The sequence below is a fragment of the Nycticebus coucang genome, chromosome 14 (assembly GCF_027406575.1).
Source record: "Nycticebus coucang isolate mNycCou1 chromosome 14, mNycCou1.pri, whole genome shotgun sequence".
Lineage (NCBI taxonomy): Eukaryota > Metazoa > Chordata > Mammalia > Primates > Lorisidae > Nycticebus > Nycticebus coucang.
In genome coordinates, this window is record NC_069793.1 from 71,426,605 (window position 1) to 71,452,474 (window position 25,870).

Below are 25,870 nucleotides of genomic sequence, written 5' to 3' on the forward strand. Positions count from 1 at the left end.
TGAGGCAAGAGAATCATGTAAGCCCAAGAGTTAGAGGTTGCTGTGAGCTGTGTGATGCCACGGCACTCTACCTGAGGGCGGTATGTGAGACTCTGTCTCTACAAAAAAAAAAAAAAAAGATAGAAAATAGCTATTTTTGATGATATATTCTGAAACACAAATAATATATCTGGAATGTGTTTTAAATGTTCTATATATATAGACTATCGTACTATTTTCTCTACTTGTATATAATTTAAACTTTATGTAATAAAAAGAAAAGCTTTAAAAATTCAAGGTAATTGTTCCACAAGCAATATAAGAACATAGGCAAGTGATGACAACTATCTTCTGTACTGATTCTAATGGATTCATAAATTCATATTTCTTTTTTTTTTTTTTTTTTTGTAGAGACAGAGTCTCACTCTATGGCGCTCGGTAGAGTGCCGTGGCCTCACACAGCTCACAGCAACCTCCAACTCCTGGGCTTAAGCGATTCTTTTGCCTCAGCCTCCCGAGTAGCTGGGACTACAGGCGCCCGCCACAACGCCCGGCTATTTTTTGGTTGCAGTTTGGCCGGGGCCGGGTTTGAACCTGCCACCCTCGGTATATGGGGCCGGTGCCTTACCGACTGAGCCACAGGCGCCGCCCATAAATTCATATTTCAACACATATTTATTATGTACTAAGCCTGATGCTGAAATGCAGGATATGTCATGAGTAATAACATACTATAAATTCTCCCTTAGGAGTCAAAGCTCAGAGAATTTAATCACCTCCACCCCTTACAGTTTTCCAGTCAATAGCTGGAGTTAATTTCCAAAGACATCTGGGAATGAGAGAATGAATGAATATATATGATGCTATGCTACCAAAGAACCAATTAAATCTTATATTATAATCAGGTAACTTCTATAGTACTATCAGGGCTGAAGGCATCAGGTACAGCACTTGATCCTAACAAACTACCTAGGAGAACTAATTCTGATTAAAACAAAAACAAGAAAAAACAATTGACTTTAACTAAGAAGTCTGAATTCTACCTACCTCACTGGAATTATGGAAGGATCAAATGAGATAATGGTCCTGCTGTTCACTAAATGGACTGTGGGAGACCAGGTTCCTTCTCTCATTGTTTCATAGGGTGCGGTCTAGAATAGGTAGGTTTAGAAACAATAAGGAAAAAGAATAGGATGCTTCCAGATCTCTCTTCACCAACTTTATAACTTATTTAAGATACAAATTAAGTTGTAGTTGATTCTATGGTCAAATTTTAGTTCACATTTCAACGAGCATCCCATAATTACTCATTGAACACTGATTGCGCCCTCAGCAATATGTGGCTTTTCATGGTAAAAAGAGAAAAGTTTATCCAGACATTTATAGTTGACAAAGAACTGCAGACTATCGAATTTGATCTTTCCAAAGTCCCTGTGAGGTAAGCAGCCTTGCCATACAAATAAGAATATAGAGGTAAATTTCATTTTATGGATGAGAAAATTGAGCCTAAGAGGATTAAATGACTTGCCTTTTAAATGACTTGGTTTACAAACCTGATGGTGTATCAAAATTCCTTGAAGATTTCTAAACCCTAATCCCAGATTTTGACTTGGTGTATAGAGGGGTGGCCCAGAAATCTGAGTTTCTGATTTCACCCTCTACAAAGGGAGACTAGGCCAGGTATGGTAGCTTATGTCTGTAATCCTAGCACTCTGGGCCGCCAAGGTAGGAGCATTGCTTGGGGCCGCAAGTTCAAGACCAGCCTGAGTGGAAGCAAGACACTGTGTCCACAGAAAAATCTGAAAATATTAGTCAGGCGTGGGGGCACGTGCCTGGAGTCCCAGCTATTTTGGAAGCTAAGGCAGAAGGATTGCTTGAGCCCAGGGGTTTGAAGCTGCAGTAAGCTATAATGATGCCACTGCATTCTAGCCCAGGCAAAAGAGCAAGATCCTGTCCGACAAAAAAAAAAGATATATGTAACATACCTAATCTGAAGCAGCCAATACATTTGAGTAAAGCCCTGAGTTACAAAGCTCATTAGCATTAGGTAGGATTACAATACAGCTGTTCTGATTCCAAATCCCATATTTTCCATTACACTATTATTTGTGCTTCTGATGGTAAAGCACCATCATCATAATTATATTGTAAAAACTGCTGTAGATTTCATTCCTACAAAAGTGATCTCAACCAAACATAGAAACTCACGTTTAATTCAGGCCTGCCGCACACTAACAAGTTTTTAGAGTACAATTTTCTCATCATTAAAATGAATTACTGTCAAGTAAGAAGATGAAAGATGTAAGAAATACCAGTAAAAGTGTCTATAGCACTTGGCAACTCAAAGCAGTTAGTCAAATAAACCTACCACACTGTCACTAAACTAAACTAAAGGGGAAAATATCTAACTAACCAATCTTGTGTTTACCTGAAATAATCGTGCAATAGAGAGTAGCATTAATCCAAATAAAAAACCGTTATACTGGAAATGAATATCTGGACTTAGGTCAAGGAAAGACAACAGAGGACACTATGATAAACTGTGCCAAATGACGGAGTATAGAAATTGCAATTACTTTCTTAATAAGTAAAATCAATATAAAATATTACTAGTTTAGACTTCTCATAAATGTATTTTCTATAAACAATCAAATCTCGAATAAATGTTTAAGAAGAAAAACAGAAAACTTTCCCATTTTTTTTCTACCTGGGCCCATCAGCTAAGGGGAGGAAGTTTTTGTTTTTTAGAATTAAGGATGACAAAGAAAGGGACCTAATAGCCACTGAAGCATGCAGCACTCCACTCTTTAAAGTATATGTTCTATGTTACTGATTAAGCCTCACCATGAACCTATAGGGTAATTAGAATTTCCTCTCTAGAGATGGAACTATAGAGATAAAGAAATTAAGGCTCAGAAACATTAATCTACTCATGGTCCTAAAGTTACTATGACAACATAATAAGATTTGAGTTCAGGTCAGGTTGAAACCAAAGTTTGGGTGTTTTTCTCCACACCAGGCTACCTCTATGGAACTGCAAGATATTAGGCTTCTATCATTGGGATTTTAATTATATTCAGACCCTTTGAATTTTAGAACTTTGCCTGTTAATATGTTGTAAGCCAAGAAGGCCAAAGCATGAAAGCCAGACTGTTCCCATACATGCATTGTGATATGCCCTTTCCTATAAAAGGTATTTAGAACAATGTGTTAGGCTGGGCACCTGTAGCTGCTCCAGGGCTGGTGGGTTTGATCCAGGCCCAGACCTGCTAAACAAATACCACCAACACCACCACCAACAAAAAATAGCTGGGCATTGTGATGGGCACCTGTAGTCCCAGGTACTTGGGAGGCTGAGGCAAGAGAATCTCTGGAGTCCAGGAGTTTGAGGTTGCTGTAAGCTATGATGGTACGGCACTTAAACCAAGGGTGACAAAGTGAGCATCTGTCTCAAAAAAGAAAAGTGTTATAAAACTACTTAATATACGTGTATTAGATTAATCTAAAGACACTTTACAAATCTTAGTATATTGTTTTATTGATAGTTTAACTGGTTCTCACATGTCACCACTAATTTTTCAGAAACAAAATGGTCTAATACCAGAGTCTGGTAAAGTTGGACAGAGACCATAGTTTATAAGCCTACTAATCCACCCCACACACATTTTCAAAAGCAGGTCACATTTCATAACCCTTATTATAGAAAGAATTAATCTTATATTATTAGCACATATTAGAATAAGTAAGAACAGTACATAGAATATCAAAGATACGGTCCACAATTAACAATCCAAAGTTCCACAGCAGCAATACTGATAAAATAAACTTCGGCTTCTCTGTAAGTTCTTTCCCCGCTTTTTTTCCATCAATGCATTTACAGCACCTACATTAAAACATCACAAAAGAAACAAACAACTTTGATCTTCCACGGAACATCAGAACTTTTGCTGAATTAAATATGGAAAACATTTATTAACCATTCCTGACAAATTGTCCTCATCATTTTTTTTGTTTGTTTTGTTTTTTAAGAGACAGCGTCTTGCTCTTGTTCAGACTGATCTCGAATTCTTAAGTTCCAGCAATCCTCCTGCCTTGGTCTCCTAGAGTGCTAAGATTACAAGTGTGAGCCACCACACCCAGCCTTTTTTTCATTTGTTTTTTAATTTTTTTGGAGACAGGGTCTTGCCATGTTGCCCTTCCTGGTCTCGAACTCCTGACCTCAAGAAATCCTCCTTCCTTAGCCTCCCAAAGTGGTGGAATTACATGCATGAGCCACTGTGACTAGGCCATGCCATTCTTGATTGCTTAAAAAGGTGGCAGCAAGCTGGGCCTATAGTCCCAGCTACCTGGGAGGCTGCAGAAGGATTGCTTGAACCCCAAGAATTTGAGACCAGCATGGACAACATGCCAAGAAGACCCTGTCTCTGGAAAAAAAAAAAAAAAAAACGGAACAAAACAAACACCATGCCTCTCTCTCAGCTATGTTGATCTGAAACAAAATCTTCACTTAATAAAACTAAAAATAGAGGGTAGTGCCCATAGCTCAGTGGGTAGGGTGCCAGCCACATTCACTGAGTCTGGCGGGTTCGAACCCAGCCTGGGCCAGCTAAACAATGACAACTGCAACAACAAAAATAGCCGGGCATTGTGGCAGACGCCTGTAGTCCCAGCTACTTGGGACAGCTGAGAAGAGAATTGGTTTAAGCCCAAGAGTTTGAGGTTGCTGTGAGGTGTGATGCCATAGCACTACCGAGGGTGACGTAATGATGAGACTCTGTCTCAAAACAAACAAACAAAAAAAACCAAAACTAAAAATAGAAACAGCATCCTAAAACTCAAAAAGTAAGGATACTGAAAATTGAGAGGGTATATATATTATTTCATTCCTGCGAAGAGTAAAAAAATGCAGAATGGAGTGATTTAGGACCCTAAATTATATATTATCGTACCAGTCAAATTAAGCTTGTAGCTCCTAAATAATTAAAAAACCACAAACTTGGCTCAGTGCTTGTAGCTCAGTGAGTAGGGTCCCAGCCACATACACCAAGGCTGGCAGGTTCAAGCCTGGTCCCAGTCCTGCTAAACAATGACAACTGCAACCAAAAAATAGCCGGGCACTGTGGTGGGTGCCTGTAGTCCCAGCTACTCGGGAGGCTGAGGCAAGAGAATCACTTAAGCCCAAGAGTTGGAGGTTGCTGTGTGCTGTGAGCTGTGACACTACGGCACTCTACCAAGGGTGACATAGTGAAACTCTGTCTCAAAAAACAAAACAAAACAAAAACACCCCCTACAAACTAAATTCCTAAATAATAATAATTAAAAAACCCCTTATGTAAAAAAGCATGTCATTTACATGTTGGGATATATTATCAAATAACAATAGTAGGTGACAAAACAGTACGATTCCATTTTTAATTTTATAAAAATTATATTCAGACACAGAAAAGACTGAAATAATATGCACCATAACGTCAACAGTGACAACTATAGGTGGGGAAGTATGGTTACTTTGTGTGTGTGTTCCAAAGTTTTGATGTGAGGGTTTTATTATTCTATAAAAGAATATGTTTAGAGGCCAAAGTGGTTGCATAGCCTTAGTTCAGGAGTTTGAGACCACCCTGAGCAAGAGCAAGACCCCATCTCTACTAAAATAGAAAAACTAGCTGGGCGTCATGGCCAGTGCCTGTAGTCCCAGCTACTCAGCAGGCTGAGGCAGGAGGCTTACTTGAGCCCAAGAGTTTGAGGTTGCTGTAGGCTATGATGATGCCACAGTACTCTACCCAGGGTGACAGAGTGAGGCTCTGTCTCAAAAATAAACAAATAAATCAAAATAAAATAAAAAGAACATGTTTAAAATGTCTTAAATGTGAGTATCAGCAAATTCTAAAAACAAAGAATCTAAAACAAATAGAGGCAGTTAAAGAGGGACTGGGAAAGGAGTTCTGCTTTTTTCCCAGGCAGCCTCAGTTTCCTTATGAATAGAAATAGTAAATTTAGAGTGGTGCCTGTGGCTCAGTAGGTAAGGCACCAGCCCCATATACTAAGGGTGACGGGTTCGAACCCACCCCTGGCCAACTGCAGCAAAAAAATAGCCAGGTGTTGTGGCAGACGCCTGTAGTCCCAGCTACCTGGGAAGCTAAGGCAAGAGAATCGCCTAAGCCCAGGAGTTGGAGGTTGCTGTGAGCTATGTGACGCCACAGCACCCTACAGAGGGTGATAAAGTTAGACTCTGTCTCTGAAAAAAAAAAAAAAAGAAGAAATAGTATATTTACAGGGAAATGGAGAAAATCAAATAAGTTAATCTACACAGAATGCCTGTTTCTGGGAACTGGCACATAAATTTCAATAGTATTATTTAACTATTTCTTCTCCTTTGCAGACAGAAATTAATTCTACTCCTCCTCCATTTTTTGCTTGTATACACTTTCCCCAGGAGCTTTAATTCAAATGTTTTGAATTAAAAGGAATGTACTACAAATCACCCTCCCTTCCAACTCTTGCCAGGTTACAAACATATTGAAAGTGAGGGTATTCCAGCCTAAGCAAGAGTGAGACCCCATCTCTACCAAAAATAGAAAAAATCAGCCAGGCGTTGTGGCTGGTGCCTGTGGTCCCTGCTACTTGGGGGACTGAGTCAGGAAGATGGCGTGAGCCAAAAATTTTGAGGTTGCTATGAAACCACGAGGGCACTAACTCCAGGGCAACAGAGTGAGACTCTGTAGCAGGAAAAAAAAAGAAAGAAAGAAAGCGAAGGTATTAATCAAGAGTTACTCAATAAGAATAAGCAAGGGTGGTTTGGCGCCCATAGCTCAGTGGGTAGGGCATCAGCCAAATACAGTGAGGCTGGCAGATTTGAACCCGGCCCTGGCCAGCTAAAACAACAATGACAACTGCAACCAAAAAATAGCCGGGTGTTGGGAGGCACCTGTAGTCCCAGCTACTTGGGAGGCTGAGGCAAGAGAATCGCTTAAGCCCAAGAGTTTGAGGTTGCTGTGAGCTGTGACACCACGGCACACTCTACCGAAGATGACATAGTGAGACTCTGTCTCAAAAAAAAAAAAAAGAGTAGGTGATAGAAGCTTCTGGGAGCTTGCTGCAGAAAAGGAAAGAAAAGCATTTGGAGCTATTCTGGGTGGAGGAGATGGCCTTTGAACTTTACTCAGGATACTTCTTTTCACAACAATCTGTTCCTCTGTCTTGTAACCCCACCTCATCTTTATTTCTTACACAAGATTCAGCCAGAGTGCTTTAAACTCATGAAGTTCAAAGCACAACACCATTTTTCATAGCTCTGAATTTGCTATTACATGAACGTTGTTTCCCCTAAATTGGGAATAAATTAATACCATAATATTTCTTCAATATATTCACACAAAATGACATGCCCCAGACTTACTCATGGACACCATACACAAAGAGTACATCTGTAAAGATGACAGAAAATCTCTGGAAAAGTAAGGTCTTTGAGCTGCAGTAATTCAGATTATGGACTATCAGCATCTCTTGATCAAAATATTTGGCAACGTGTGATAGGACATACTCAAACCATGCAAAAAAGGGAGGGTAATCCAAGGTCCACTCTGAAGTTTCCTGTGATAAAATTTGAAGATAAAACGTATCTTGAGTAACTAAATAAAAAAAGAAGGTATAAAGATTTAAAACCTTTCATTCTCTGGTCTTTAAAAAAACACAATGAAATAAAATTACATTTAAACTGTGCACTAGGCTCGAGCCTGTAGTTACAGTGGTTACGGCAGAAGCCACATACACTGAAGGTGGTAGTTTCGAACCCAGCCCAGAAATAACAATGACAACTGCGGGCGGCGCCTGTGGCTCAGTCGGTAAGGCGCTGGCCCCATATACCGAGGGTGGTGGGTTCAAACCCGGCCCCGGCTGAACTGCAACCAAAAAATAGCCGGGCGTTGTGGCGGGCGCCTGTAGTCCCAGCTACTCAGGAGGCTGAGGCAAGAGAATCGCTTAAGCCCAGGAGTTGGAGGTTGCTGTGAGCTGTGTGAGGCCACGGCACTCTACCGAGGGCCATAAAGTGAGACTCTGTCTCTACAAAAACAAAACAAACAAACAAAAAAAACAATGACAACTGCAAGAAAAAATAGCTGGGCGTTGTGGCAGGCACCTGTAGTCCCAGCTACTTGGGAGGCTGAGGCAAGAGAATCACTTAAGCCCAACAGTTTGAGGTTGCTGTGAGCTGTGATGGGACAGCACTCTATCCAGGGTGACAGCTTGAGACTCTGTCTCAACAAAAAGAAAAAATACAAAGGATGTAAAGTCTCCATTTTTTTTAATAGCTGAATAGTATTCCATGGTATACATATACCACAGATTGTTAATCCATTCCTGGGTTGGTGGGCATTTAGGCTGTTTCCACATTTTGGCAATGGTAAATTGAGCTGCAATAAACAGTCTAGTACAACTTATATTCTTAGTAAAGCATCACAAAAATGGAGAAGCATGAATCCTATGTACTCAATCTTGATATGAGGACAATTAATGACAATTAAGTTTATGGGGGGGGAAGCAGAAAGAGGGATGGAGGGAGGAGGGTGGGGCCTTAGTGTGTGTCACACTTTATCGGGGCAAGACATGATTGCAAGAGGGACTTTACCTAACAATTGCAATCAGTGTAACTGGCTTATTGTACCCTCAATGAATCCCCAACAATAAAAAAAAATATATATATATAAAAAAAAAAAAAGAAAAAATAAATAAACTGCACTAAATTAATAAAACAATTCCTATGTAAGACTAAACAAAACACTAAAATCTGTCTTCTAAGCTTCAAAGGAAATTAATCTGAAATCTTGAAATAATAAACTGAGGTATAACATGATCCTACTCATCCATATACAAAAAGGGAAGTATGGCTTAACAAATGATTCAGAAGTTTAGGTTAAGTTCTTTCTCAGAGATTCAGTTTCTCTATTTGTAAAATGAAGTACTATGAAGACTAAATAATAAAATACATATGAAATATGTTTAGAATGGTACCCACACGCTATTTATTAGTATCTTTTGTTTTACTAAGTTACAATACTCTTTTTCTTTTTTTCGTTTGAGATAGAGTCTCAAACGGTCACCCTGGGTAGAGTGCTGTAGTGTCACAGCTCACAGCAACCTCAAACTCTTGGGTTTAAGCAATTCTCTTGCCTCATCCTCCCAAGTAGCTGGGACTACAGGCGCCTGCCACAACACTTGGCTATTTTTTTTGTTACAGCTGTCGTCGTTGTTTAGCAGCCTCAGGCCAGGTTCCAATCCGCCAGCCCTGGTGTATGTGGCCAGCACCCTAACCACTGAGCTATGGGCTCTGAGCCAATTTATAGACTTCTAAAATAATGGAATTCCTTAATACTGCCAGAGGACAGAACTGGAGAAAAAACACAATTTTTTTTTTTTTTTTTTGTAGAGACAGAGTCTCACTGTACCGCCCTTGGTAGAGTGCCGTGGCGTCACACGGCTCACAGCAACCTCTAAGTCTTGGGCTTACGCGATTCTCTTGCCTCAGCTTCCCGAGCAGCTGGGACTACAGGCGCCCGCCACAACGCCCGGCTATTTTTTGGTTGCAGTTTGGCCGGGGCTGGGTTTGAACCTGCCACCCTCGGTATATGGGGCCGGCGCCCTACTCACTGAGCCACAGGCGCCGCCCGAAAAAACACAATTTTTATAAAAATTAGACTCATGGGGTGGGGCCTTGGTGTGTGTCACACTTTATGGGGGCAAGGCATGATTGCAAGAGGGACTTTACCTAACAATTGCGATCAGTGTAACCTGGCTTATTGTACCCTCAATGAATCCCCAACAATAAAAAAAAAAAAAAAAATTAGACTCATGACCTCATGGAAAGCTCTTTTAATGTCAATCATATTTACTTGGTTATATACATCATCTTTAAAAATATACAACAAGAAAGGTTAAAATTAAAACTTACCTCATAATACCACTGTGATATCGGCAAACTGTGGGTGATAGCAAGCCAGTTTCGGTGTACTTCAAAATCTGTGGAATGGCTACTCAAAACAATTAGATGAATAAAATAAGATTCTGCAACATTTATCAATTTCTAATTTCCATAATTGTACTTTTTTTTTTCTTCAGACAGTTTCACTTTGTCACCCTGGTGGAGTGCCATGGCATCATAGCTCACAGCAACCTCAAACTCTTGGGCTCCTGTGATTCTCTTGCCTCAGCCTCTCAAGTAGCTGGGACTACAGGTGCCCACCACAACCCCTGGCTATTTTTTGTTGCAGTTGTCAGTGTTGTTTAGCTGGCTTGGGCTGGGTTCAAACCCACCCGCCCTGGGGAATGTGGCTGGTGCCCTAATTGCTGAGCTACAGGTGCCGAGCCAATACCTGGCTATTTTTAGAGATGAGGTCTCACTATGGCAAAGACTGGTCTCAAACCTGTGAGCTCAGGCAATCCACACACCTCGGCCTCCCAAGTGCTAAGATTATAGGTGTGAGCCACCGCGCCCGGCCTAAAATTGTGCTTTTAAATACACTAACACCATTGCTCACTGTACTGTATAGACCTAAACAGGCACAACATAATCCTGTACTTCATCTGGAGGTCCGACCTCCTTCTGGAAAGTTAAGGGACCTGTAAGTCAGTAAAAAGGGTCTCTGATCTATCAAAAGGGCCGACAAAAAGCCCATGCTTTTTCTTATGGATAGCCCTCAGGCCCTAGTTCAGAAATGATGTCCTCTCGTTCACAAACCATTCTAACAAAATTCATTTTCTGGAAAGGCCTCACATACAAGCTGGATCTTCCAGGATGAAGAGAAATTCACCACAGAAGGTGGGAAAAGGCCCTTGCCCTGCCTTGGCCTTGTCCCTTCCCCATCAGCATGTATAAATACAGTCAAGTATCTCACATCTTCAGCAGAAAATCTTTTTTTCTGGTTTGTTCACTATTATCTTCCCTTCACATCTAGAACAGCACCTGACACATGGATGGGCTCAATATATTCGAGCTGAATAACCACCCACCAAAGTCAATAAGCTCCACGGCAAAGCCCAATTTACACTGTTCAATGTCTTACATTTTGCAAAGTGTATGTTTTCCACTGTGACTTTTTCTTTTTCCAACCCTTCTCAGCTTCAATCATGACTTTTCCTTCTTATAGTCATCGGAATGGTTTGTATATTACCTGATGCCTACATGCCCCATTTGATTATTCCTTTCCTCATAAAATCGCAAAACATTAGGGATAACAAGATCTTAGAAATGATGCTAAATCCTCATGTGTCAGATGAGACACTAAGGCCCAAAGAGATGAAGTGTCTTTTCTCTGACTATATAACTAGTTAGTGGCACAGCCAGGCCTAGAATCCAAATTTTCTCTAGGTTCAGTTCTTGGTCCTCTTTTTATGCAACTTACTCTGCTCTAGACAATAATATTCACACTTTTGGGGTTTGATTATCAATTGTACAATGATGACTTTCAAATTATAATATACAAACCTTGTTTTTTTCCCCCTGTGTTAGAGATAGACACCTCCAATTTCCTCCTGACAGTCTTACCTGAAGTTCCTACAGATGCTTCTAAAACACCACTTAAAAATGAACGGATGACCCATCAAATCCCAATCCTAAGTATATACCAAACAGAAATTCAAAATAGGGGCGGCTCCTGTGGCTCAGTGAGTAGGGCACTGGCCCCATATACAGAGGGTGGTGGGTTCAAACCCGGCCCCAGCCAAACTGCAACAAAAAATAGCCGGGCATGTGTGGTCCCAGCTACTCGGGAGGCTGAGGCAAGAGAATTGCCTAAGCCCAAGAGTTGGAGGTTGCTGTGAGCTGTGATGCCACTGCACTCTATCAAGGGCAACAAAGTGAGACTGTCTCTGGAAAAAAAAAAATGGAAAATATATTCACCAAAAGACATGTACTATGGAAGGATGTACAAAGCAGCATTATTTGCAATAGGCAATGGGTAAAGATACTTCAAATGTCCATGAACAGTAGAATGGCTCAATAAATAGTGGGATATCCATAAAGTGGAAAGGGCAGCAATTCTCAAGGTCTAGTTGTATTGTATCAATCACCTTTAGTCTCTTTTTTGGTTGTTGTAGTTACTTTGTTGGAAACTGTCAGAGATGTCACTGTTTTGTTTTGTGGATATGTCTTTTTGAATCTCTCTGAAGATGGCATTCAGAATTCATTTGAGGGAGTTTGGAGGCATTTTATTAGTTGTATTATATCAATCTCCTTTAGTCTCTTTTTTGGTTGCTGTAGTTATTTTGTTGGAGACTGTAGGAGATGTCACTTTGTGATGACCAGGTACAGAACTACAGTTTCTTTCTTTTATTTTTTGAGATACAGTCTTTGTCGGCCTTGGTAGAGTGCCATAGCGTCACAGCTCACAGCAACCTCAAACTCTTGGGTTTATGCAATTTTCTTGCCTCAGCCTCCCAAATAGCTATAGGCGCCCATTGATTAACACCCAGCTACTTTTAGAGATGGGGTCTTGCTCTTGCTCAGGATGGTTTCAAACTCCTGAGCTCAGGCCATCCACCTGCTTTGGTGTCGAGTGCTAGGATTACAGGCATGAGCCCCTGTGCCTGGCCTTGCATACATCTTCAGTTAATCTGAATTTCTGCCCTTGGCCTCACTTCTGCCTTCCACAATCCTGGTCCCTCTGAATCTAGAAACTCTATTTAATTTCTTCAAAGAAACCTCACCTGCAAGAAAAACAGATGCTGTGGGATTGCAGGCCTTTTTAAAAAGCATATTGTCAACCAATTTCAGTGTGAGTCCCATACATCCAAGTCTTAAACCTCTCCAGGGTTCTGCAAGGCATAAAGACTCTTTCCTTGTCTATCTTCCTTCATAAGTATGTTGAGCTGAAGGTTCCTTTGCCTGGCTAAATACGTTATTCCTGTTTTCAAAGACTTTGTTGAACTCTCTCATACAATGACATTCCTTTTAATATCATTTTAATTGAGATTTTTCTTGTTTTTTAAATTTCTGATTAAGAGGGTATAATTAATTGTAATGTTTGCATTTGTTAAAGTCCCTGTTGCAGTTGTGTCCTGCACCTATGAGGTATGCTATATACCCTTACATTGTGCCCATTAGGTGGGAGCACACCAATCTCCCTTCTACCCCAACTTGAACTGAGTTTTTCTCTTGTGTGGGTGTGTATTAGTTCATCTACTGGCTTCATATTAGTATTTAGTACACTGGATACTTTTCCATTCTTGTGATACTTTACTAAAAAGAATGTGTTTCAACTCCATCCAGGTTAATACAAAAGATGTAAAATTTCCATCTTTTTTAAATGGATGAATAACATTCCATGGTTTATTAATCCATTCTTGGGTTAATGGGGACTTGGGTTGTTTCCATATCTTGCCAATTATAAATTGAACTGTGATAAACAATCTAGTGGAAAAGTCCTTAAGATAAAATGCTTTTTTTCTTCTGGGTAAATGACTAATAATTGGACTGCAGGATCAAATGGGAGGTCTATTTTGAGTTCTTTGAGTATTCTCCATACTTCCTTCCAAAGAAAAATATAGAACACTTGATGAATTTGCATGTCATCCTTACACAGAGACCGTGCTAATCTCCGTATCATTCCAAGTTTAGTATATGTGCTGCTGAAGCAAGCACCATTTTAGTGAGATTTTAAAAAGAGGTAAGCTTTTTTGGCGGGGTGGGGGGAACAGTTTCACACTTTGTCACCCTGGATAGAGTGCTGTGGCTCACAGCAATCTCAAACTCCTGGGCTCAAGTGATCTTCTTGCCTCAGTCTCCCAAGTAGCTGGGATTACAGGCGCCCGCCACAACATCTGGCTAATTTTTTTTTTTTCTTTTTGAGACAGAGTCTCAAGCTGCTGCCCTGGGTAGAGTGCTATGGTATCCCAGCTCACAGCAACCTCAAACTCTTGGGCTTAAGCAATTCTCTTGCCTCAGCCTCCCAAGTAGCTGGGACTATAGGTGCCCACCACAATGCCCAGATATTATTTTGTTGCAGTTGTCATTGTTGTTTAGCTGGCCCGAGCCAGGCTCAAACCCACCAGCTTTGGTGTATGTGGCTGGCGCTGTAACCGCTGTGCTATGGGTGCCAAGCTATCCGGCTATATTTTTTAAGAGACAGAGTCTTGCTGTTGCTCAGGCTGGTCTCGAACTCCTGAGCTCAGGCAATCCACCCACTTTGGCCCCCCAGAGTGCTAGGATTATAGGCATGAGCCACCACAGCCGAGATGAGCTTTTATAACCAGAACACTTTAAGGTAACCTATCAATTTCCCTGTTTGGACTATGCACAACCTGAGAGAAAGATCATGTCTTTCATCTTGGTGTTCCATATCTACTATAGTTCCCGGAACATAGCAGGTACTTAAGAAATGTTTGGTAGGGGCAACACCTATGGCTCACTAGATAGGGCGCCAGCACCATATACCGAGGGTGGCAGGTTCGAACCCGGCCCCAGCCAAATTGCAACAAAAAAATAGCCGGGCGTTGTGGTGGGCACCTGTAGTCCCAGCTACTCGGGAGGCTGAGGCAAGAGAATTGCCTAAGCCCAGGAGTTGGAGGTTGCTGTGAACTATGTGACGCCACAGCACTCTACAAAGGGCGATAAAGTCAGACTCTGTCTCTACAAAAAAAAAAAAAAACAAAAGAAAAGAAATGTTTGGTAAATTGATGTATGGATGAGTGGATAAATATGTGAGTATATGATTGAAATGAACATATGAATGACAGTACAAAGACCCCAGGGCTACCCTTCCATACTTCACTATGAATAGAACGTAGTAGGTGGTATGAGGCATGCAGAAAAGACTGTTGGTTTACAATGATGGCCATGGATCTCTTACAGAAGGCTAAATTCCATCCATTCTACAGTTTCTTTCTTTTTTTTTTTTTTTTAGAGACAGAGTCTCAGTTTGTTGTCCTCGGTAGAGTGCTGTTGCATCACAGCTCACAGCAACCTCTAGGTCCTGGGCTTAGGTGATTCTCTTGCCTCAGCCTCTGGAGTAGCTAGGACCACAGGTGCCCACCACAACGCCCGGCTATTTTTTATTACAGTTTGGCCGGGGCTGGGTTTGAACCCAACACCCTCAGTATATGGGGCCAGCGTCCTACTCACTGAGCCACAGGTGCCACCCATTCTACAGTTTAAGGCAGGAAAAATTATAATAATAATTTTAAATATGTCTGGCAAAATGCTTAAAATCTTTTAAGGTACTTCAGATATTCTCTATAGAATACTTCCTCATTCAATGTCACACAAATGAGGTGTTATAAATGAATATTCATAGTGGCATTTACAAAAATCTAAACCAAAGGAGAAAATATGGCCTTGGAAAATCAGTTCTTTCTAATCAGTGAATCAACTAAGAAGCATAAAAGTAACTTTAACTTATGCATTTGAAAAACTGCAAAGCTAAGACCAGAGATATAATGCCAAATAATAAGCAACTATTATCTTCTACTTGTCTTATGATAGCTTCTTTTTTTTTTTTTGTAGTTTTTTGGCCAGGGCTGGGTTTGAACCCACCACCTCTGGCATATGGGGCCGGCGTCTTGCTCCTCTGAGCCACAGGCGCCGCCCTTATGATAGCTTCTTAAACTGTACTCCCTGTGTTCACTCTGGCTCTTCATTGATCTGTCACATTGAAACCAAAGTAATCTTTCTGAAATAAGAGTGTTAAGTTATACTTTCAAATGGCCTCTGCCCTCTGGGAAAAAAATCTAAATTATTTAACATAGCTTACTAGATCTTTTTTGATCATGCCAATTCACCTTTCCATCCACTTTTTTTTTTTTTGTAGAGACAGAGTCTCACTGTACCGCCCTCGGGTAGAGTGCCGTGGCGTCACATGGCTCACAGCAACCTCTAACTCTTGGGCTTACGTGATTCTCTTGCCTCAGCCTCCAGAGCAGCTGGGACTACAGGCGCCCGCCACAACGCCCGGCTATTTTTTTGTTGCAGTTTGGCCGGGGCTGGGTTTGAACCCGCCACCTTCGGCATATGGGGCCGGCGCCCTACTGACTGAGCCACAGGCGCCGCCCCTCGATCCACTTTTTGATATACTCTCACCTGTATTATCTTCTACATTCACCTTTCTCCTCTACCTGGTATACTCCCTGTAAGTACTATAACTTCTACCCTTTTTTTTTTTTTTTTTTTTTTTTTTGGTAGAGACAGAGTCTCACTTTATGGCCCTCGGTAGAGTGCCGTGGCCTCACACAGCTCACAGCAACCTCCAACTCCTGGGCTCAAGCGATTCTCTTGCCTCAGCCTCCCGAGTAGCTGGGACTACAGGCGCCCGCCACAACGCCCGGCTATTTTTTCAGTTGCAGTTTGGCCGGGGCCGGGTTTGAACCCGCCACCCTCGGTATATGGGGCCGGCGCCTTACCGACTGAGCCACAGGCGCCGCCCAACTTCTACCCTTTTGTAGATGAGGGAAGTGAGGCTTAGAGAGAAGTGGCTTGCCCTCAGTCATTCAGCCAGTATGTGGCAGAGCCAGATTCCAACCAAGGCAATATGACTCCAGAGCTGCAGCTCTTAACCCACCAAACACTTACAAGTTAACTGTCATTTTTTTCTGGGTATCCTTCCTAACCTAAATAGTTTTGTGATCTATACTTCCCAAATATATCTTTTGGTTTGGTTTGTTTTTTGAGACAGAGGCTCAAGCTGTTGTCCTAGATAGAGTGCTGTTGCATCATAGCTCACAGCAACCTCCAACTCAGCTCAAGTGATCGTCTTGCCTCAGTTTTTCTTTCTTTCTTTTTTAGAGACAGAATCTCACTTTGTCACCCTCAGTAGAGTGCCTGGCGTCACAGCTCACAGCAACTTCCAGCTCTTGGGCTTAGGCAATTCTCTTGCCTCGCCTCCCAAGTAGCTGGAACTACAGGTGCCTGCCACAACGCCCAGCTACTTTTTTGTTGCAGTTTGACCAGGGCCGGGCTCGAACCCACCTCACCTCGCTGAGCCACGGGTGCTGCCCTTGCCTCAGTTTTTCTATTTTTAGTAGAGACAGGGTCTCAATTTTTGCTCAAGCTGGTCTCAAACTCATGAGCTCAAGTAATCCACCCACGTCAGCTTCCCAGAGTGCTAGGATTACAGGCATGAGCCACCATGCCCAACCCCAAATAAATTTTTATCTATTTCTTACTATCCCCAATGCCACCACTCCAGTCTAAGTCACCACGATTTCTTGCCTGGACTTTTCCAATAGGCTCCTAAATAGCCCTCCTGATTCTACTTCTGCCTCCTCAAATTATATAGCAGCCAAAAATTATTTTATAAATGTAAACCATTTCCACTGAACTTTTCCTTTACATTCACAATGTGGCTGTTTGGCACAAGAGGTCTAGCTTTTGGCCTAGCTTGGCCTGCAACATGTCTTCTTTACTAAGTTTAATCAATTCTAGCTTTTGATGTAAAGTGAGAGATTTATGACTCGTCCTTTCACTTGAACATTTATTTAGAGGCCATTATTGTGCTACTAATTGGCCTAATTTTAGTATTATGTGTTTTAAGGAATTAAGGAGGCCTGATGAGAGAGGTGGTGGAATGGCTGGAACAATCAGGAATACACAAAACATTCATTGTAACTTTGCCTTCTAATGTGGCCATGGATTGTGGTGCCCCAAAGCAATTACAATATTTAACACCAAAGACCCTGATCACAGACCATCTTAACAGATATAATAAATCGGAAATAATTGTGAGAATTACCAAAATGTGACACAGACACAAAGTGAGCACATGCTGTTGGAAAATAGCACCAATAGATTAGTTGCTTGTGGCAAGGTTGCCACAAACTTTCAATTCTTAAAAAAAGCAAAATCTCGGGTGGCGCCTGTGGCTCAAGGAGTAGGGCGCCGGTCCCATATGCTGGAGGTGGTGGGTTCAAACCCAGCCCTGGCCAAAAAAAAAAAAAAAAGCAAAATCTGTAAGTGCAAAAAATGAAGTATGCTTGTATATGTGCTACTGAAGTGAGCACTACGAACATTCTTAATCCTGGACCAAGAGTAGTATTCAAAATAACAACCCTGGCTCACCACCTGTAGCACAGTGGTTACAGCACCAACATGCACTGAGGTTAGAGGGTTCGAACCTGGCCCAGGCCAGCTAAACAACAATGATAACTACAAAAAAAAAAAAAAAAAAAAAGCCAGGTGTTGTGGTAGGCGCCTATAATCCCAGCTACTTGGGAGGCTGAGGCAAGAGAATCGCTTAAGCCCAAGAGTTTGAGGTTGCTGTGAGCTGTGACGCCACAGCGCTCTACTGAGGGTGACATAGTGAGACTAAAAAACGAAAAAAAAAAAAAAAACTCTGCAGGTACATTTCAAAGTAACCTAAACAAGAAATATTCCCTTACATACACAGAACTTCAATAAAAAAACAAATAATAAAACCTCACAAAACTTCCCTTTCATTATGACATGAAAGGAATTTTCTACACGTTAGATTCTTCCAATTTGCTTTAAAACTGAAAATATGTTTCTTAAAAAAAAAAAAGAAAATATGTTTCTTATTTGCTTCTAACTGTGCAGAAAGTTCAAGTGACCAACTCTTTTCCTTCAAGTGTCTGGTAATACTGAACCTACATCTACATATCTGTATGAACTTATATTCTAGAAGCACAATTCTTCCGTACTCAACAAGAGTGCACCGAGAGCTTGAAACAAAGGATACCAACAAAAACCAACCCTCAATTAGGAAGTAGGGAACCTGGAAGAAAGGGAGGAAAGGGTGGAAGAGGAAAAAGTTAGGAAGGATGACAGGAAGGTGGAAACTGATATTAATAAATTTTGACTACTCATTGTATCGTACACGCCAACACCACTTCGCGTTGCTTCTGATTCCCATGCCTTTCCAGTCTTGGCCCTGTATCCATTTTTCACATAGGAGTCTAACTATGGCCTTCACAACCCTGTGTGATTGGGCAACTGACTACTACATCGGGGCCGTTCTTCTCCCTAATGGTCTTAAGCAACAATGGCCACTTTCTGTTCCTGAAATGGTCTGAGTTCTTTCCTACTACAGGGACTTTACACATATTCTTTCCTGTGACTGAACTGCTTTTTACGTTGCTTATTGTTTTTTTCATCCTTTGCACTTTAACCCAAACATCATTTAGTCACTCAGTGTCCTTAAGAGATCGTATCACAATCTGCAACTGAACTGTTTGCCTGTCTCCCTCACCTCTTCCATCCAGGGACAAGGACCCGAAATGTCTTGCTCACTAATGTACCTCCAGGAGTTAAAACAGATGAAACTGGCTGAATGAATGGTGGAGATGGGTGTTCTTAAATGCATGTTAAAAATGAGGATCTTGAGTCTCAAAACGTTAAAGTGATTCCTCCAAAATCAGACAACGCCGGGCCTTGAACCCGGCCCGCTAGGGCTATGTTCTAGTTCTCTGGTCAAGTAACAATCAGTGAGACGCTTAGCAAAAGCTGGGTGGCAGGCTCGGCGCCTGTAGCACAGTGGTTATGGCGCCACCCACATACACACGGGCTGCAGGTTCAAATCCGGCCTGGGCCTGCTAAACAACAAAGACAACTACAATAAAAAATAGCCGGGCGTTGTGGCAGTCGCCTGTAGTCCCAGCTACTTGGGAGGCTGAGGTAAGAGAATCACTTAAGCCCAAGAGTTTGAGATGGCTGTGAGCTGTGACGACACGGCACTCTACCGAGGGTGACATAGTGAGACTGTCTCAAAAAAAAAAAAAAAAAAGCTGGGTGGCGACCAGCACGACCTAAAGTTACCTTTCCTCTTCATACTCAGGAATATCCATACTCCTCTCTCCCGCCCAGACCCCGGGGCCTCCCCACCCAGCCCGTGGCCGTGCGGGTCCCTTACTAGGCGGGGATGAGAAGGCATTTGAGGAGAGTCACACCAAGCGCCAAAGCCGAAAACCAATTGCAAGTACCGGTCGCAATTCCGAGCGCCGCCATCACCCCAGCACTGCGCGCCTTCAATCCACTCGATCCAGATCCCGGATCCCGCGCATGCGGAGAAGGCCTTCTGAGGCCGGGCACGCAAGCGCCCAGCGATTCAGCCAATCGGAGGACCGAAACCTTTCCGCCCACCAACCTGTCACAGCTTGCTGATCTCTACTGCGCCTGCGTAGGTCTTAGCCGCGCCAGATTATAGTTTTATTCGATACTTTGTACTTGAATTCAAATAGTGGCTAGTCGTTTGCTGCGGGTCTTGATTTTACCTGCATTGCGGACACCTAGGTGAGAAAAAACTCTGTCTTACGCTAGAGACGTTCACGTACTAGCAGAGGATACAGGATTCTTACCTGAGAGTTACAGTAGATTAAAGTACTTGAGATTACCGGGCTGGGGGTCGGGTGGGGTGGGGGTGCCCAACCGGGAACCCTGTACTGGATACTGAATTCAGCTCTTCGTCAGCACCTGCCAGTGTGGAACCCATTCCGGAGACAGGCTACAGACTCCTCCTACTTAATGTACAAATCACCTGATTTGTTCAAATTCAGATTGTGATTAAGTAGGCCTAACCAACTCCCAGATTACTGGAGTTGGTAATTACTGGTACCAGTGCTGCTGGTACCCCAGTGACAAGGGCTGAGTCAGATTCGCTGGCATTACTCTTGTCTCCTCATTGTACTATGTGATCTTAGACTAACTAAACTCTCTAAGCCTGTTTCCTTTTTTGTAAAAAGGAGATAAAAATAGTTACTACCTCATACATTGGCTGTGAAGATTTCCTTTATTTTTTTTTTTTTAGAAACTCACTACGTCCCCCTGAGTAAAGTGATGTGGTGTCACAGATCACAGCAACCTCTTATTCTTGGGTTTAAGCGATTCTCTTGCCTAAGCCTCCCAACAGGCGCCCGCCACAACACCCGGCTATTTTTTTGTTGTTGGAGTGGTTCGAACCCGCTTCCCTTGGTGTATGTGGCCAGCTCCCTAACCACTGAGCTGTGGGCGTTGAGCCTGGCTGTGAGGCTTAAATGAGAACGCATATAAATTGCTTGCTATGATTCCAGAACAGAATAAATGCTCAGAAATGTGTCAGAAAAGTTAAATACCTTGCTGAAAGATGGACAGAAGTGGGTGATGATGTCACTCCCCTATGGAGTTTATGCCCTCCCAATAGCTTCAGCAGCCACACATGTGAGTGTCACGTACAAATTTATTGCTAAAGCTCAACTTTCTTTCACCTGCAGACCCTTATCTCCAACTACCTACTTGACATCTCTTAGATGTTTTCTTTTTAGATTAATGTGAGGGTACAAACAACTAGGTTTGCATTTGTTATATAGAGTCCCTGTAGTAGTTGTGTCCCACAACCAGGAGGTGTGCCATATACCCTAACCTTGTGCCTATTAAGTGGGAGCACACAGATCCTCCTCCCCTCTTAGATATCTTAAAGGCAGCTGCATCGGTTTCCTATTGCTGTGGTAACAGATTACCACAAATTGGGCAGGGCACGGTGGCTCAGGCCTGTAATCCTAGCACTTTGGAAGGCCAAGGCAGGTGTATTGCTTGAGCTTGGGTTCAAGACCAGACTGAGCAAGAGCAAGACCCCATCTCTACTAAAAATAGAAAAACTGAGGCAAGAGCATCGCTTGAGCCCAAGAGTTGGAGGTTGCTGTGAGCCATGACTTGACGCCAGGACACTACCCAGGATGACAATTGGAGACTCTATCTCAAAATAAATAAATAAATAAAGCTGAGTTGATGTTTTTTTTTTAAAAAAACCAGATTACCACAAATTTAGTAGCTTAAAACAACACAAATTTATTCTCTTACAATTCCGTAAACCAAAAGTGTAAAATTGATCTCACTGGGCTAAGGTCAAAGTGTCATTAGGCTTGGTTCCTTTGGGAGGCCCTGATAGGAGATTCTGTTTTCTTGCCTTTTTCAGATTTTAGCATTTGCTTGAACTCCTTGGAGAAGCTTAGCCCCTTCCTCACTTCACTCTAACATCTTGCTTCCATCCTCACAATATATTACTTTTCTGTCAGATCTCCCTCTGAAAAAAAATGTCCCTCTGCTTCCTTTCTTTGTTTTTCTTTGTTTCTTTCTTTCTTTTTTTTTAAGAAAAAACCCAGAGGGCTTTATTATTCCCATCAGAAAGAGCAGGACTTCACAGGACGGGGGAGCAAGCTGTCAGCTGGGAAGAGGGCCCTGTTTGTCAGCAATAAGTGGGTTCCGCAGGACCGCAATGACCAGAGTCCCCATGCAGGAACATCATAGTGATCTTTGTTGACTGGCTTGGACTACTTCTTACCTTGGCCATTCTTGGGGACCTCAGTCCCCAACTCCTTCACATTCTCCAGCACCATGTTGCAGTGCCTATCAAAGGCCTTCACATGGCCCAGGAATTTCTTTTATTGCAGCAATGGATAAGCACTTGGTTGTTGTTCTTGACTGACTATGTGAGCACCAGAGAGTGGACCAGTGTTAAATTCTTCTTCCTCCTGCTTCTGTAGCTTCTTTGGGGTCATCTCACTCTTGGGCTTGTTGAGGAAGCTCATGGTAGTGACTGTGCTCTCGTCACTCCCTTCTCCGTGTTGCTTCTGTCTCTGAGGAAAGAGAGAGCTCCTCTTCCTTCTTATAGAAATACTTGTGATTGGGTGGCGCCTGTGGCTCAGTGAGTGGGGTGTCGGCCCCATGTGCCAAGGGTGGCGGGTTCAAACCCAGCCCCGGCCAAACTGCAACAAAAAAATAGCCGGGCATTGTGGCGGGCGCCTGTAGTCCCAGCTGCTCTGGAGGCTGAGGCAGGAGAATCGCAGAAGCCCAAGAGCTGGAGATTGCTGTAAGTCCTGTAATGTCATGGCACTCTACCAAGGGCGGTAAAGTGACACTCTGTCTCTACAAAAAAAAAAAAGAAATACTTGCAATTACATTTGGGGCCCACCTGGATAATCTCATCTCATGATCCTTAATCACATCTGCAACATCCCTTTTCATATACAAAGTTATATTCACAGGTTCTGGGGATTAACACATAGATATCTTTGGAGGCCATTATTCAAGTGTATCACACAACTCAAACTCAATATATCTGAAACTGAACTCAATATTTTCTGCTTAGAATGATGACACCAACCATCCAGTTCTTCCCCTTCTTCGTCTGTTCAATGTGATAATCAATGTGTTACCTGAATTGATCAATGTGTTACCCACACCCATTCCTAACCCCCTTTTTCTTTTCAGTTTTTTCTGAAGAGTCTAGAATTGACTGAGCTCAATGGCTCACACCCAAATCATAACAGTTTGGGTGATCAAGGCTGGAGGATTGCTTTTGCCTGAGGCCAGGGGTTTGAGACCACTCCCTCCCCATACCAAAAAAATAAATAAATAAATAAAAATAAAAAAAATAAAAAACGTTAGCCCAGCAGAGTGGCATGTACCTGTAATCCCAGCTACTGGGGGGGCTGAGCCAGAAGTCTCTCTTAAGCCTATGAGTTCGAGGTTGCAGTGAGCTATAATGTCACTGTCCTCCAGCCTGGATGACAGAGTGAGACCTTGTTTCAAAAAAAAAAATCTAGAAAATTAAACAGCTAATTTTCCAGCTTCCCTACCAGCTAGGAGTGGCCCAATGATATAGTTTTGTCTAGTAAATCTGAAGCAAAAATCTGCTGGGGATTTTCTGGGAAAGATTTTCCTTTCCTGAAAAGAGAGAGAGTTGTTATGACTGGCTCCTCTGAAAAGCCATCCTTGTATTGTTCTGGGTCCAGCTCCACCACTACAGACTCTGGCAGCTTTATCACTGCAGCGGTTCTCAACCTGTGGGTCGTGACCCCTTTGGAGGGTCAAACGACCCTTTCACAGGGGTCGCTTAAGACCATCCTGCATATCAGATATTTACATTACAATTCATAACAGTAGCAAAATTAGTTATGAAGTAGCAACGAAAATAATTTTATGGTCGGGGGTCACCACAACATGAGGAACTGTATTAAAGGGTCACGGCATTAGGAAGGTTGAGAACCACTGCACTAGAGTCTGAATGCTCAGTTTCTTTTTAATCCACTCCATGAGATCAGCAGTGTGCCCCACCAAATCAGATGCCACCCTGTAGAAGGAGAAGGAGGAAGTTGTGGAGGAGGTGGAGAATGGAAAAGACACCCTGTTAATGGAAATGCATGAGAAAAATGGGGAGCAGGAGGCTGACAGTGAAGTAGGTGAATATGGTGAAAAAGAGGAGGTGGATGGAGATGAAGATGAGTAGGCTGAGACAGCTGAAGATGATGAAGAGAACAGTATTGTCACCAAGATGCAGAAAACTGATGAGGACGACTAGATAGCAAAAGAGGAAAAGCTGTACTTACAAAAGTATTCATCCGCCACTTCATCTCTCAGAATCTAAGCATGGTCACCTTGAGGTGGAGAGACTTGCCCTCCTTCAAGACCACAACATGAACTTGGAACAGAGAAGGCAAAAAGAACCAAAACTTCCATGGCTCTGCATTTTTTTTCTTAAAAGTATCTTAAAAAGGAAAATCAGTTTTTATTTATTTATTTATTATTATTATTTTTAAAGAAGAGTTACAACTTTTATTTTTTATTTTATTTTTATTATTATTATTATTATTATTTTTACAGTTTTTGGCCGGGGCTGTGTTTGAACCCACCACCTCCGGCATATGAGGCCTGCGCCCTTCTCCTTTGAGCCACAGGTGCTGTCCTTTTTTTTATTTTTTACTTATTTATTTGTACATACTGTTAGGGTTCAGACAGTTTTAATGATCTCAGAGAGCATTCTCTGCGCTACTTCCCTACTTTTTTTTTTTTTTTAGAGACAGAGTCCCCAGGCTGGTGGTGCGTGCAGTCACTCCTGGCAGGTGCCATCCTAGCACACTCCGATGTCATAGACTTATAGGCCCCATCTGAGGGCACTGCCACCTGGAACTCTGGATCTCAAGTACCTGAGCCTCCTGAGGAGCTGGGACTATGTGTGTGGCACCTCACTGGCTATCTCTGCCCTGCTTCTGATGTTACTTGTGGTATAATCATGTTTGTTAGAATCTCAAAGATGAAAATGAAAACTTTTTAAAAAAACAACAATCTTATTTAGAGCATTCCAGTAACTTTTTTGGAGGGCCTATTTAATGTATGTACAAAACAATGTTGTTCAACAATAAACCAGAATTTTATTTTGCTGAGTTGTTTTAACCAGAAAAGAAAAACAAGACAGAGGAGAGAGATAGTTGTCATAAATTTTGCCCCCTTTCTCATTTTTTTTTTTGAAAGAGTCTCACTTTGTCGCCCTTGGTAGAGTGCTGTGGTATCGTAGCTCACAGCAACCTCAAACTCTTGGGCTCAAGAGATCCTCTTGCCTCAGCCTCCAAGTAGCTGGGACTATAGGTGCCCACCACAACTCCTGGCTATTTTTTGAGACAGGGTCTCACTCTTGCTCAGGCTGGTCTTGAACCCGGGAACTCAGGCAATCCACTGGTCTCAGCCTCCCAGAGTGCTAGGATTATAGGCGTGAGCCACCAACACTGACCCCCTTTTCTCATTCTTCTTACTTGTTGAGGCAAAAAGCTGTTTTGAGCCAAGAGGAAAAATTACCTCCATGGCTGTGGCATCATGGAGCTGCTAAACAAATCCCTTCCACCTCCAGACCTTTTATTAGGTGAGGAAACATACACATCACCCTTATGTATTTGAGCCACAGTTGGTCAAGAGAGCTAAAATCATCTCTAATTGGTATTGCTAAGGCCTGTCTATTTAACCTCCTATATGTCTCTCACATTCGTCCAGTCTTCACCCACCTTTGCCACTCTAGACATGTTCCCTTCTGTCAGTGCACCTTTACACATGCCGTTCCCTCTGTCTGGAATGTTCTTTCTCCACTCCTTGGCTAGTTAGCTCTTCATCCTTTAGCTTCTCCATGGCAACTTTCCCTGACCTCCCCTTACCCTG

General features: G+C 42.3%; 1 protein-coding gene, 1 non-coding gene and 1 pseudogene across 4 annotated transcripts in view; all 3 read right to left on the reverse strand.

The window, feature by feature from the left end:
- ALG8 (ALG8 alpha-1,3-glucosyltransferase) overlaps positions 1–19,976 on the reverse strand; it is a 31,606-nt gene extending 11,630 nt beyond the window's left edge. For 2 of the 3 annotated variants that reach the window (XR_008374200.1, XM_053561263.1), the window contains exons 1-5: positions 19,824–19,955; positions 9,923–10,001; positions 7,376–7,569; positions 3,753–3,862; positions 2,408–2,475 (exon numbers count right to left, since the gene is read on the reverse strand). Coding sequence is in view for 2 of the 3 variants with exons in the window: in XM_053561263.1 (XP_053417238.1) it covers positions 2,408–2,475; positions 3,753–3,862; positions 7,376–7,569; positions 9,923–10,001; positions 19,824–19,918 (546 nt within the window). In the remaining variant the exon portion in view is untranslated. Of the gene's footprint in view, positions 1–2,407; positions 2,476–3,752; positions 3,863–7,375; positions 7,570–9,922; positions 10,002–19,823 lie in introns of all 3 variants that reach the window. The other variant, XM_053561262.1, reaches the window with a different exon arrangement.
- On the reverse strand, positions 13,506–13,609 carry LOC128566152 (U6 spliceosomal RNA). Its single transcript, XR_008374448.1, has one exon. It is a non-coding gene; the product is annotated as a U6 spliceosomal RNA (small nuclear RNA).
- A 2,129-nt stretch (positions 19,977–22,105) lies between the features above and the next one.
- Positions 22,106–22,542, reverse strand: LOC128564536 (small nuclear ribonucleoprotein Sm D2-like; annotated as a pseudogene).
- Between the last annotated feature and the right edge of the window lie 3,328 nt (positions 22,543–25,870).